Source organism: Echiichthys vipera (genome assembly GCF_963691815.1).
Source record: "Echiichthys vipera genome assembly, chromosome: 8".
Lineage (NCBI taxonomy): Eukaryota > Metazoa > Chordata > Actinopteri > Perciformes > Trachinidae > Echiichthys > Echiichthys vipera.
This window is the reverse complement of record NC_139833.1, coordinates 23,766,520-23,780,145: the sequence shown is the minus strand read 5'-3', so window position 1 is coordinate 23,780,145 and position 13,626 is coordinate 23,766,520. Positions and strand designations below refer to the sequence as shown.

General features: G+C 39.9%; 1 protein-coding gene across 1 annotated transcript in view; it reads right to left on the bottom strand.

Moving 5' to 3' along the window:
* triob (trio Rho guanine nucleotide exchange factor b) overlaps positions 1–13,626 on the bottom strand; it is a 93,123-nt gene that overhangs the window by 55,607 nt on the left and 23,890 nt on the right. Inside the window, exons 5-9 of the mRNA XM_083918678.1 lie at positions 12,989–13,093; positions 12,318–12,782; positions 10,415–10,537; positions 2,634–2,825; positions 1,475–1,606 (exon numbers count right to left, since the gene is read on the bottom strand). Coding sequence (XP_083774804.1) covers positions 1,475–1,606; positions 2,634–2,825; positions 10,415–10,537; positions 12,318–12,782; positions 12,989–13,093 — 1,017 coding nt within the window. The remainder of the gene's footprint in view (positions 1–1,474; positions 1,607–2,633; positions 2,826–10,414; positions 10,538–12,317; positions 12,783–12,988; positions 13,094–13,626) is intronic.

Sequence of the window (13,626 nt, the reverse complement as noted above, 5' to 3'; positions counted from 1 at the left end):
GCTAGCAAAACAATAACTAAATATATTAGTATAACTAGAAAATCCATTGATTTATTTAAAAAGGATTATTAACTATTTTATTCTTTTTTTTAATGTCACACATATCTGTGTGAATATTGTTTATATAATTTACCTAAAACAAGTAAATAAGCCACTTTGGGTTCCCTCCCTCTTCCCATACATCAATTTCCATTGTTGGTTTTATGTAATTTGTTAGATTTGAACTTAATGCTACTGTTCAAAAGTTTTAGGCGGGCGTGAAAAAATGCTTTAAACTAAGAATGCTTTGCTGAACAGAAGAGAAACTTAAATCAAATCAATATTTGGTGGGACCACCCTTTGCCGTCAAAACAGCATCAATTCTTCTAGGTACACCTGCACACAGTGTTTGAAGGAACTCGGCTCCTAGGTTGTTCCGAACATCTTGGAGAACTAAACACAGATCTTCTGTGGATGTAGGGTTCCTCAAATCCTTCTTTCTCTTCATCTAATCTCAGACAGACTCGATGATGTTGAGATCAGGGATCTGTGGGGCCATACCATCACTTCCAGGACTTCTTGCTCTTCTTTATGCTGAAGATAGTTCTTAATGACATTGGCTATATGATTGGGGTCACTGTCCTGCTACAGAATAAATTTGGGGTCAATCATGCATGATGGATAAGTATCTGCCTGTATTTGAGGACACTATTAATCCTGACCAAATCTCCAACTCCATTTGCAGAAATGCCGCCCCAAACTTGCAAGGAACCTCCACCATGCTTCACTGTTTACTGCAGACACTCATAATTATACTGCTCTCCAGCCCTTCGGCAAACAAACTGCCTTCTGCTACAGCCATTTTTCTATTCCCCAGTTCCTATGTTTCCATGCATAGTTGAGTCGATTGACCTTGTTTCCTGTCGGGGGTTTGGCTTTTTGGCCACATCTCTTCCATGAAGACCACTTCTGGCCAGCCTCCTCAGGACAGTAGATGGGTGTACCTGGGTCCCACTGGTTTCTGCCTGTTCTGAGCTGATGGCACTGCTGGACTGCTGGATGTGTCTTTCATCTGCTGCACTAAGTTTCCTTGGCCGATCACTGCGACTACAATCCTAAACGATGCCCGTTCCTTTGTTCTTCTTCAAAAAAGTTTGAGCAGCACATCTTGAAACCCCAGTCTGCTTTGAAATCTGTATGGAGAGACTTTGCTAATGCAGTATAACTAACTTGTGTCTTGTTGCTGTGCTCAGTCTTGCCATGGTGTATGACCTTTGACATGAAACTGTCTTCCACAACCTCACCTCAGTAGCCTAACACTTTTTAACAGTAGTACATCAAACTTTTACACAAATGAAAGGATCACAGAGAGAGTTTATATTATAGTGTTTGTATTGTATTGTACTGACGTCTGTACGTGTTTTTTTTTTTTTGCAATAATTAGTCCTATTTAGTGTGGCCTTATGAATGTGTGTGTGTGTGTGTGTTTGCTTACCTCAGAGTATGCGGTTGTGATGTGCTCATAAAGTCCCTGGTGATGGTGGATTGTATCTTCCAGATCCTGGAGTTCAGAGGGCAGCTCTCCTTCACCACATGCCTTACACCATGGCTCCACTTTACTCATGTACTGAAATACACACAATACAGACATTCTATAACACAGACTGACATACATTTGTGTTCAGGCATCCATTAATATAAAGATCTAAGCATTAACACTGTGTTCTGTTCAAATGCACAATGAGATGAGTTGTGGACAACCACCTAAACCATAGGCAAGTTTTATTTTCCAATGATTTCACATCTAAGTGTTTGACCTGTACTCAAACTTAAAGCCTTCTCTGTTGAAACACAGCAACTTTGAATGCTCTCATTTTACACACAAGATGTGCTTATCAACACAGTCCATGCTGTATGAGTATGAATGCAGAGTTCAGACACAGTTTTGCTCCCCAGTGAACATCCACGATAAGCCAAAGAAAAACAATGACTCTGCATTAGAATAGCTCTTGATCGGCTGTCAGCTAAACTCGCTCTACATAAAGGTTTGGCAACCAAACAGTTACAGTTGGAAACGGAAAGGCTGACAAGGAGAGAGAGATTTTGAATAAGAGCTGGGGAAAGTTCAACAAAGAATAAAAGCAGAAATTGAAGCTCTGTCGAAATCTTCGATACAATTATTCTGTTTTAGGAAGAGGAGAATGCAAAACTGTATGTCTCTGGAGCCTGACTAGGCTCTGGAAAGAAAATATGCTTTCCATCACAGCATAGAAACAACAACATGAAACTAGAGACCATTTTGCCATAGAATCACACCAGCCACAACGCCAATTTGGGCCAGGGGTGTAAAGTGGTGCTTCTCGACTTTGTACCCCCCTACTTCTTGCGCCTTTGCTCGAAAACACACCCATCTTTGAACTCTGCCTACAGTTTGACAGCTTCAACTACGTGCCTGCTCTTCATTTCATGACTGTATCTTGCACATGTGCAAGATGATTACATGTGGATATGTAGATGTGTTTTTTTTTTATTATTTTTTTTTACATATCATTAAACAAAGAATACACATTATTGTAACCTATGCATGCAAGTGATGCATGACATCAGAACTGTACTTGCTTTTGTGAATGTCTTTTAGTGTTGCATGTCTGTACCTGGTCTGCTTTCTGGTGGAAGCTGGCAGACATCTCCAGCAGGGTGCTGCGTTCATCCAGTGCTGCAGCAAAGGCTTTCCACTCCTGCTCCAGCTGTCCTGAGATCTGCTGGATCTGCTGGGAGGCGTAGTGGCCTGACTCCAGGAGCCGGTTCCCTACTGACATGATCCGATTGATGTTCACATACACATTCTGTATTTAAGGCAGAGGAAGAGAAGCAAGATAGCAAATGAAAATACATACAAAAATGAATTGGTTTCAATTCAATAAAGTACCTAATTATCTGTGAACAGTGTGCTAACAAAGTTGTTACAATAGAAGTCCCGTGGTCTAAATCTAAAGACACCTGACTTGAGGCACTGGTGACTCACATTAACAATATTGTTCTTTGTAACGTTAATATTAGGGCATTCTGCCCAGGTAAATTAATGGGCTGCCAGTCTCAAGATTGTTGCAGTTTCATTTTGGGTGTCATGATGCATGAAGCTTAAACCATGTTTTCAACCAGATTGGTTGTTTGATGAAATATAGTAGCCACAAATACATTAATGGCCACAGCGAGTAATATTACAGAAAATTTAAGTCAATAAATGCACCCTTGTCATAAGCTACACCTCCACGTCCCACTCACACACACAAACACACACCCCTGTGGACATTAAAACGTCATTCACTTGGGAGAACTTACCCCCTGTGAATAATGAAAAGAAACCCATTTGCCTCTTATCTTTCAGTCTTTTTTTTTTCTCCAAGCTGTTTTGTGTAGATAGGCACGGATCAGCAAACGCTAATTAACAACTGTGTTAACAGCCTGTTATTATTCTATTCAATTACTGCTCCTGGAGCCTATTATGGCTCTTAGTTTGCTTGTTTCAATCACAATGGGGAGGAAAGATGAACCAAACACCAGCTACAGTCTTCAGACAGAGACGGGGTGATTCTAACAAGACACATTATGAGTTTTCATAAAAGTTACAGACACTGGATTGGAGATTTGTTGAACCTATAAGAATAAATATGATTTCTGATGGTGTCTTTATTTGAAATTAGGGTTTAGAAGTGGCTTTACTTCTACTAAAAAAGCAGAGGCACCCCAGTGTCCAAAATCTTGAGGATATAGAGACAGTGGTGTACTTAGGAGTATGGCTCACATGAGAATCAAGTCCAACTTCCCTTGAATACAAATCAGTAGGTAAGTTTGTATACACAAAAGAACACAGTAGAACTACTTTAATCCTACTATACATTTTTACAAAGACACAGATACGTAAGGTTAATAATCTATTAGACAAATGGCATGTTTATGATACCACATGGAAATGTGGTGATTTTTGGAAAGGACACATGCACAAAAAGACCTCAAGAAGAACACACTCCCATCCATAAGCACATGCATACATACACACATACAGGAGAGGAGGGGACAGTCGCAGAAAGTAAGAACAGAGTTCCAGAGTCACAACCAATAAAGCTAGAAGGCATTCAAACCATCTGTAGGACATCATGAATAAGATTAAATAACAGAGGTTAGGCTACTCCTTACTGGGTGGTAAAGCCTTAATCTTAAACTGATGGATGGAAAATGGGAGGGCAGAGATTGGGAGTAGGTATTCCTAACTCAACCTGATGAGCAACACTTTTGATCCAGAAATTAATTAATCTACAGAGTAGGGAAACAAATAAGTCCAGAGTCGTATGTGCCTTGTAAATGAACTACAGAACAGGATGAACAACTGTCAATATCAGCAGAACTCAACATACTTCCTGTCATGCAAAAGGGTGACTGAGGGGCCCAGGTTGTAACCAGATCACGTGTGTAGTGTAACATGTACCCAGTATCATAGGGCCCTTTGTTAGCATTCATAATATCATTTACTGTATATGCTATATTAAATATACCTCAACTAATTTTCACCTTTTCTAGATATGTAAATTAATGTGCTGTTACATGGCACATGTTAGTAAAGACATGGGTTGATATTTATTATGTAGGTAATAGTAAATGATTGAAGGAGAGTTCAGGCACAGCCCCAAACATTTAGATTCACAAAACCAGTTTTTTTAAATGAGTTTGTTGTCCTTCAGACTACAAATTCCCTCCTGAAGTTATCCACTCACTCAATGCAGCTATTAGTGTCATTTCGGGCAGGAGGAGATACTTTGAGGAAGCAGATTACTTAACTGAGCTCAGAAGTTCCACTGCTGAGAAAAAATGCTACTATTGATTTATATAGTACTAGTTGGACCATGAACATTGAACATTGAGAGAACACCTACCTAATGTATACATATACTCAATAAGCTGCATCTACAGATGCAATGGAGAAAAATAACAACTTATCAGTCCAAAAATCTAACCTAACCCCACATGTGCTGTAACATCAACGAAAATACTGATGCAATTTTGTGTCAACACCTAAAGTCTATTTACTGTGTGATTCGACAGACCAGTGAACTTTAAAGTCTTTATTTCCAAATGACCTGATAAACAAGGACAAGCCACCCTATCAATGTAAACCACAGCTTTGAATAATTGCCACTCTTTCCGGATAGACTTCTTACCTCACAACACATAGTTCACCTTGTTCTACTATTCCTAATCTCTACTAAATATCTTCTGTATACAAATTAAAGGCAAATCATCACCATGCCTTCAGGTTTCTGTTGCTGTGTTGTTGATGTTGTTGTGCTAAAATTCGTTCATTTGTGTAGCTTGTAAAATCTGTATTGCACACATACTGTATGTAGCATTTCAGATCATTTTTGTCATCTATTACTACTTGCTACTGAAATTACCCAGTCCCCCCACAAGGGTCATTTAAGTTTCATGGTCGCTTTTGTAGGCTTTATATACAGAGTTTAATGTTCTAAAAGTCAATAGACCAACACCTGCCAGGGCCTTCAGCCATTACAGATTATAGTCAAGCATTTTATTTACCCGGCATCATTGCCAGGAGTTGAATCTGCATCTCTATTTTGTCTCCTGGTTATCTGGTCTTTGTAAGATTTAATTTATGGTTACATAAGATGTAGTAAGTTTAGGGTTGGTAAAAGGCGGAGCCTTGTTCTGTCTGATAATTCCAATGAACATATTTTAAATTGGTCTCATGATGTCCCTCCCATTAAAAAAATACGAGTAAGATGCATACATAACACACAGTCACAAACAGTTGAAGAAAATGGAGGGATCTGTAGCAGCAGACAGTGCTGATCAGGAATACATGACAATGGATGCTGACAAATTGTCGGAACATGAAGACATTTATGAAAACGGGGATATACTTGACAATGAAACAACAGGTAAAATTGATTCAAGCGAACATGAATCAGACCCTGAATCAAGAGGACAGGCGAATAATGAGTGGAAAAAAGCAAAAAATGCAACTAAGGCTGGTAATGGGCAAAACACCCAAAACCCGACCAGTGCAGAGCCTGCCATCCCACTAGCTGACAGATACATCCCTATCCAACGTCCTTCGAAGAACACCAAAAGAGGACAAAGAACACCTCAATCAGGTAAGGTATATACTCAAAATCAAAAATATAAATGCAGAAAATTCAGACACAAAAAAACCCCACAGCATATCGTAATGGTTAATTACTATAACAATGTATTATCTTCTGATTAGTTTTCCTCAGGCGTACTACAGTGTGTCTGGTGTTACTGTGTTTTCTGTTTCTCGGAGGGATGCTCGGTCAAAGCTTCTTCTGTGAGTGTAAACTTTCTTTTATCAAATCCCAACCTGTGACAAAATATAGCAAAAGGTGGACAGGTTAAACAATATATGTACATGTATGAAATGTGTGTGTAAATATAAGATCTAATCAAGAAACATTTACATCTCTTTTACAACAGATAACAGATTGTCTGAGATTCACATGAGAATGGCTGAGTGTCTACATAAGGAAAATCATAAGTTGAAAGAGGAAATAGGTGAGTGGCCAAAGAACATATGATCAAAGCTAGAAATTTAGAAGGATTTCTTTTCAACAAAGTGTGCAAGAAAGAAATAAGAAAACAAAATTGATCAAATATTTTATTTATACCATTTCCAATCAAAGTCAAACAAGTTCTTTAAAACTAAATTGTTGTTCATCCTAACAGACAATCTGAGAAACCACCCCAGACCATTATGCAACGTTTCCAGCGCAGACAACTTTAACTGTTCCACTGGGTATGACCTGTGCATACGAAAAGATTTTGTGCTTAAGGTGAGGAATATCTTTGCGGATTTGTCTGTATGTGTGTGATAAATACAGTATGGAAAAGTCATGGCTATAAATTGACATAATCTTAGTTAATAACTTTGTTTGCCTTCACAGGAGCAAATGAAAGAGGAATTATTACATCTAGTTAGCGAAACCTTAAAAGAAGTAGCCTGCAGCATCCCATTCAGCTGTAACTGCACAAATACCTCCCTGAAGACAGAAATGACTCGGAATATAAGCTCATCTACAAACACAACTAGCCTGAGACCAGACATGATGGATGTAACTACTACGTAAAGGGACAAACACTTGTTCAGATCGTATATGCATAACCGTGTTATTAGGGGTATAAGCCCGAGAGGGCTGGGGCAACTCGATGCAAGCAGCAGCGTGGCTCCCAGTACTAGTGGTGCTGGGAGCCCTATTGTTTTCACAAAAATTTTATTTATCTTTTTATCTTTTTCCATCGGTAAAACTCATACTGCAGCCCACACCCTACACATTATGCAAGTAGACTTTGAACTTTGGTTCAGACCCCTGTATGCACGGCAGACACCGAAAAAGACATGTCCACTAGCAGGTGACGCTATTATCAAGTTGAACGTGTTGCTGCCTGCAACTCCCGCATCATACCTTGTACACAAAACAATCTTACATCCACACATTCCCTAAACCTATGTCTCATTATCAGAACAAACACAATATATACTTATTAAAAATACCTACACTTTCTTTTTCAAACTACAATCTGTGCTGCATTCAAGCTGAGACTTGAGTCATGCCCATGGACCTGCGGGTCCGAATTACTTCGATTCTGCAGGTTGCCAGGCCCGAGTTGCACGGGGGGCTTGGACCCCATTGATACCTGCTTGCAGGTCTAGTAATTTGTTTATTATTTCTTACAGTATGTTTTCAGGGTTATTTTGTGCTATTACAGGTGTGATGTATTGTGTTCTGTGTCTACCATTTATATTCCTACTTTTTAACAATTCATCTATAAATTTCATTATGTCCAACTACAAACTGTACAAGGCAGTTTAAAGAAGTCCACTAATAAATGAAATTAGTAATATTACAATTATTTACGTGTGAAAAAATATTTCCAACTTTGTAAAGCCAATAAAATCTACACTTTTCTCACAATTGCGACGTAGTAGCCAACCCACAAACTGTCTCACTAGGTGTAAAATGGTAGTGGTAGAAATCTCAGATCTTGAACTGTTAGTTGGGTTGAGAAACTCCTCCATTGCCAAAACTGCATTTGTTAAGTGTTTCCCATAGGGGGCATAAAAGTAACATAACTCCATCTATTGTATTGTGCATGGAACATTGTAACTTAGATAATTGCAAACAGTCACCATTAGCATTTGTTTTAAATCTTTAACTTAAAGATGATAAAAGCTCAAATGAATTTCCATGCCGATACAATATTGCAAATTTAACAATTTTGATGCAACAGCACATCTTTAAAGTAATGCCAAAGTTTAGACGTAAGAGGAAACTGGAACACAACTGTACAGGTAATTGTGTTGTTTCATCTTGTTTTTTTCTTCATAAAATTTCAAATATATATATATATATAGCATATCTACATGAATGTATATAAATACGCACACACCCTGACACTATGTATTTCCAATCAGCCATGCAGGCAACAGGAAGGGGAAATGTTGCTTCCTGTGGAAGAATGGGTGGAGAGGGTGTACCCGACTGTGTATATATTTCCATTGTATTGTGAATACTGTATGTGTGTGTTAATACTGCAGTGCCATCTATCCTTTCTACTCCTGTTGTCTCTGGTTATTGGTTCATTTCAACCTACAGTGCTAACAAAACTGGTTTTGGGTGGTACCTGAAGCTGCCTTTGGGACCGGATGTTGACACCACTCAATGCGCATAGTTATTACCACCAGGGACACTGTGACACTCTCCTCCTTGGCTACCCTTTTGTCACACCAACAATAGTTACTGTTTGATGTTAAAAGTGAAATATGTGTGATACACCATGTTTTCCTGTGGTTGTTTCTGTTGTCATTATATGTATTTTGTTTTTTTTACAATAGTTTTGAAGCCAATTTCAGTCCAACACAAATTGTGCATCCTGTACATTCTTGATAGATTCAATGTGATTGACACTAATGATTTGTGATTAGAAAAATGTGACAATATAGGGCAATGTATGGTTCGTCGTAGCCTAAAGAACCCAAAAACCATTAGGGGTTAAAGGGAAAATTTGTTAGCTGTGAACAAACAATGACAGACTGTGCCTTTGCTCAAATCAACATCCGATGTCAAAAGAAACTGAATAATTCTGCTGAATAAATGTCAGCGTAAGCTGTCTTTGTTGGACCATGTCACCGCAGACAATACGGAGAGAGCTATGTGTTAATTACTATGCATGAAAGTTTTACTTCTCACTTGGACAAAGATGTGCTGGAGACTCCTTCAGGTTTCTGAAAATTACCTGGAGAAGAGAATCAACAGAAAGATTTTCCATTGATTTTTGTCGTATTTTGCCAATATAATGGTCTGCCTCTGAGGGTGGAGTGAAAGCCGCTGTGTACCTGGCAGCTGCTCCGCAGACAGTCAGTATGGCAGAGAGAGACAGCGGGGGGCGATGGCGAGTACAGCTGGTGGTACAATATACTGTAACATCTTCCAAATTGAGAATTTATTTCGACCGAACCAGAGTTTGTGATTTTTGGAACAGTGGTATATTTTGTTTTATTTCGTCCAGTTTGAGTGAATCGTGTTTTACGAGACTTAGTGCAGTGGAAGAGAGAAACTTGAACTCAGGCGGTGTAACATTATGGTTGCATTTCACTCTTTATGTGAAAGAATATTTCTTATGACATTTTATGAGTATATTTCGTGTATTTAGTCTAAGAAAGCTTAGAGAGCGATTGTTTGCAATCTCACAACTGGTGTGCAATGCTTTCTTGTACATGTAAGCACGTCCGGCACAGCTCCACCAGTGTCGATATAGCAGGCACTGGGGAATTAACTTATTCAATGGACTACATGTACCATCTGCACTAATTAGACATCCACAAAAAGCCGTTGTATTTTCCCTTTAAAGGTTTTGATAAGAACTAGCAGTGCACTAGCAGAGCACTGTAAGACTGCAGAGTCGATACAATATATTGTCCTAAGTCACACCAATCAGTCTGCAGCAGAGCTCCACAGACTACAGTAAGGCACGTCAGGGCAGGGAAAGCAGAGCAGCAGAGGGGTAGGGAGGTAATATGGGTCAATTATGGGAACAGCACTGTGACATGACATGACAGAGGGAGCAGAGATAAGGCGGAGTGGAAAACAGCTGAATAATATGAGGGATGCAGTAGCAGGACAGAATGTATCAGTCCACGACAAGTCATAACCCAAGGGAGAGGATGGTTTGGGATAAAATAGGAGGTGCATGTATGTGTGTGGGGGGACTGTACAGTGGTGGGAGGCCTTAGCTTGTTACTGTGAATGACAGTAATGATAATAGTTTGTGACTGCTTCGCCTGTGTCCGAGCGCTTTTCTATGCATGTGTGAGATCACGACAGAGACAAAGACAATGTCTTACCATGCAGTTCATGGCAAAGTGGTTGTGCTGGGTCTGCAGCTCTCCAGCATGCTGGTGGTTCCCTCCAATCTCTGTGTAACTGGTGAGAAAAAGCCCCTTGTTGTGCATGATCCAGTCGAACATCTAGACACGCAAGAGGGAGAGAAAATGCAGTTAGTCATACAGAATGCACTACAAATGAAAAGGGCCTTTCCATCTCGTGTTTACTCACAGCAACAGCAGTGAGAATAGGAGAGGGCCTGTGGTTACCTCTGCATGGTGTAGGCCCATAGGAGATCATGTGTTCGGTCGTGTTTGTATCTTTTCACAGCTTAACTCGCATACTACTAGACACATTAGCCTATTTTTGTGCACATGCTTTACTGTATACTGCAGTTGTGATGCTTCACAATTATTGGAAAACATTTCTATTTACTGTTTTATACTATCATTGACTGCTGACTCTTTACTCTTCTGTCCGCAAGTGATCAACAACTACTTCAGTAGTAAAAGGCATTTCTGACAATCAGCTAAGTTAAAAACAAGCCCTACTTTGTCTGTTGCAGGACACATTTAGCCTCTTGTTGTGGCTCAAAAACGACATTCATAGGAAAGTTTGGTCTCATTTTGAACCGGAGCATCTGCAGACTAATTCCACAACTGGTATGTTATAATCGACTAAAATTACACATGAAATTAGTTGAATAAATCCCCTTTTTGTCAGCTTTGTTGCCATTTTGCCACGCTATGGCAGGGATAAGTTTTGGTAAGGCAAGGTTGATAACAGGAACTGTCCTGTCCACATTTGTTGGTGTATTTTGGCCTTAACAGAGCTGAGACAGACAAATGAGTGAGATTTGGCTCTTCTTTGTTTGGGAGGTGGAGGGGGATATGGGGGTGCATGGCTGGGTCAAACAGAAACATGCCTTTCACCCAGGAGACTGCTGTGTGTGTCCTGTGGGAAACCAAAAAGAAGAGAGGTAGACACACCTGGTGGAGATCTATACTCTACTGAATGCACTTTTCTAGTTTGCTGTTTGTAATTAGCCAAAACCTTTCATCACTGCACTGATTGCTAGAAGGAAGTCACCTTAAAGCTCCTCTGTACTAAGTAAGAACAAAAGAACAAGCTCTGTTTGTGTTTGTCTGTGGGTCCATGTGGTGTCAACTAAGCCTTACGCTTCATTTATGTGGCAATGTGTTCTTTCTGTGTTCTGTGTTCCTCTCTCTACATGTTTGGTGTACGGAAAAGGTGTGTCTAATTACAGCTCTGCATTTGCCTCCAGCTCTGCACACTTTCATATTGTTACATTTCCAAGCTTCAGGCACACAACATCACTCTCTGAAACACTGACCGAATACAGGCACACAATCACACACATTAATTTCCTCTCTGTTTTCATGCAAACAAATGCACAGCTCGGATAATATTTGACCAAGATATAAAATAGGGTTTGAGTACACAAAAAACATAACAAACTCAATCTCATACTACCAAAAAAGCTTTTTAAATAAAAAAATCCACAGTGGTCAAAAACATGAGAATATACAGTATATTATTCGGATATTATAGATTAACCTTCTGTCAACACTGGTCAGTAGTTTTAGTCCATGTCTATAAACATTCCCAGCTTCACTAATCTTGGATACACAGGGATAAAAGTTGTTCTGAGGATTTGAATGTCTGGATTAATGTAATGTTTTCAAATATCCCCCGAAGACTGACATGCATTCATGCTCACGCATCATATTAGCTCCTGTGCAGCTTGAAATATTTATATCGAGAAATAAACTGCATAGAAACACCAAGGGTAAAGAATATTAGGAGGCAGTGGGGCACCAATTAAAATCTACATGGTATAAACCATCGTGTAAATTTCATGGATAAATAATAGTATGGAATACAAAGGAATAGCACTCTGACCTTCTCTGCGTCCTGTTCAAACAGACGTAACTGGAAACACTGGTCCAGCTTCAGTTTCCTCATGTGCCACAGCTGCTGCAGATTCTGGCGTGTCCCATGCAGCTTTTCCAACAAACCCATCACTTTGGCTACTAGGTTGTGTGCGTCCGCATGCACATGGAAGCCGTGATGATGGTCGTTGGAATCTCCACTAGCTCCACCACTGCGGTTACCATACCCGCTTTCACTGCTACTACCACCTCCTGCAGTTTGTAGCCTTTGTAGCAGCCTTCGTCCCTGCGCATCCAGCTCCTCCACCGATGCCTTAGTGGCCCTTTTCTTCAGCGCTGCATGTTCTTCCATGAGCCGCCGAGCCCCCTCCAGGTCCCGCGGGAGATCACGCTGGGACAAAGTTTCCTGGAGCTCCTCAAGCCGTGACAGTGCCCGTGCTGCATCGCTGGCAAAGGTCTCAAATGACAGCCGCACCTGGAATGAATTTTAAAAGTGACCTGAATTTTCCAAATAAAAACACTACAGGTATTGGTAAAAGACAAGGGTCGTTGATAAAGTCCTAATGAGAAGAGCAGAGCTATTTACTTAATAAAGCACAAAAAAGCAAAGTCAAAGGCTGATGTTTTTCTGTGTGACTTTAAAAGTGCTGAAGAACACAACATAAGAGAAAGTATCCAAACCTCAATCCAATCATCATGGTTGTACTCTAAGCTGCCCTCAAAGTCAGCCGTCAGCTGGGATGGGTCCACAATCTTGGATAAACCCTCTAAGGAGACCATCACCGTCTGGTATGGGTGAGTGTATATGGCACAAGTCGGAAGTGACAATAAAGAGACCGAGCAAGTGAAAGAGTGGTGAATGCAGACAAAGAAAAGAAGCGAACAGTAGAGAGAAAAAGACAATTTAATTATCATCACATTCTGTCATTATTATCTCAATACTCCAAACAAATCAAATGTTAACTTGTCAACATATGTCCTTCTGTCAAACCTATTGACTAGATTACTGAGAAGACTGTGCAGAGTCAGTGGCTCCACATGTCTACTGTTTAGATAGGTGGGGTGACCAAAAAAAAACATTCCAGACATTTTAAGCAGCTTTCATGTTATCATTAATAAGATTGAAATACACCGATATAAACTCTTAAGAAATAAATACAGACACTACTAAGGTTCACTAGCAAGGGAAACACAATGAAAAAACAAAATAAACGGGGACATTTTTGGTTGGAGTCTTTCTGGGTGCATTTCGGTACAACTGCTATAATAACTGGAGGGTTTTTTTGTAACTTGATTGAAGGAAGAGCTTCTGATGGGGA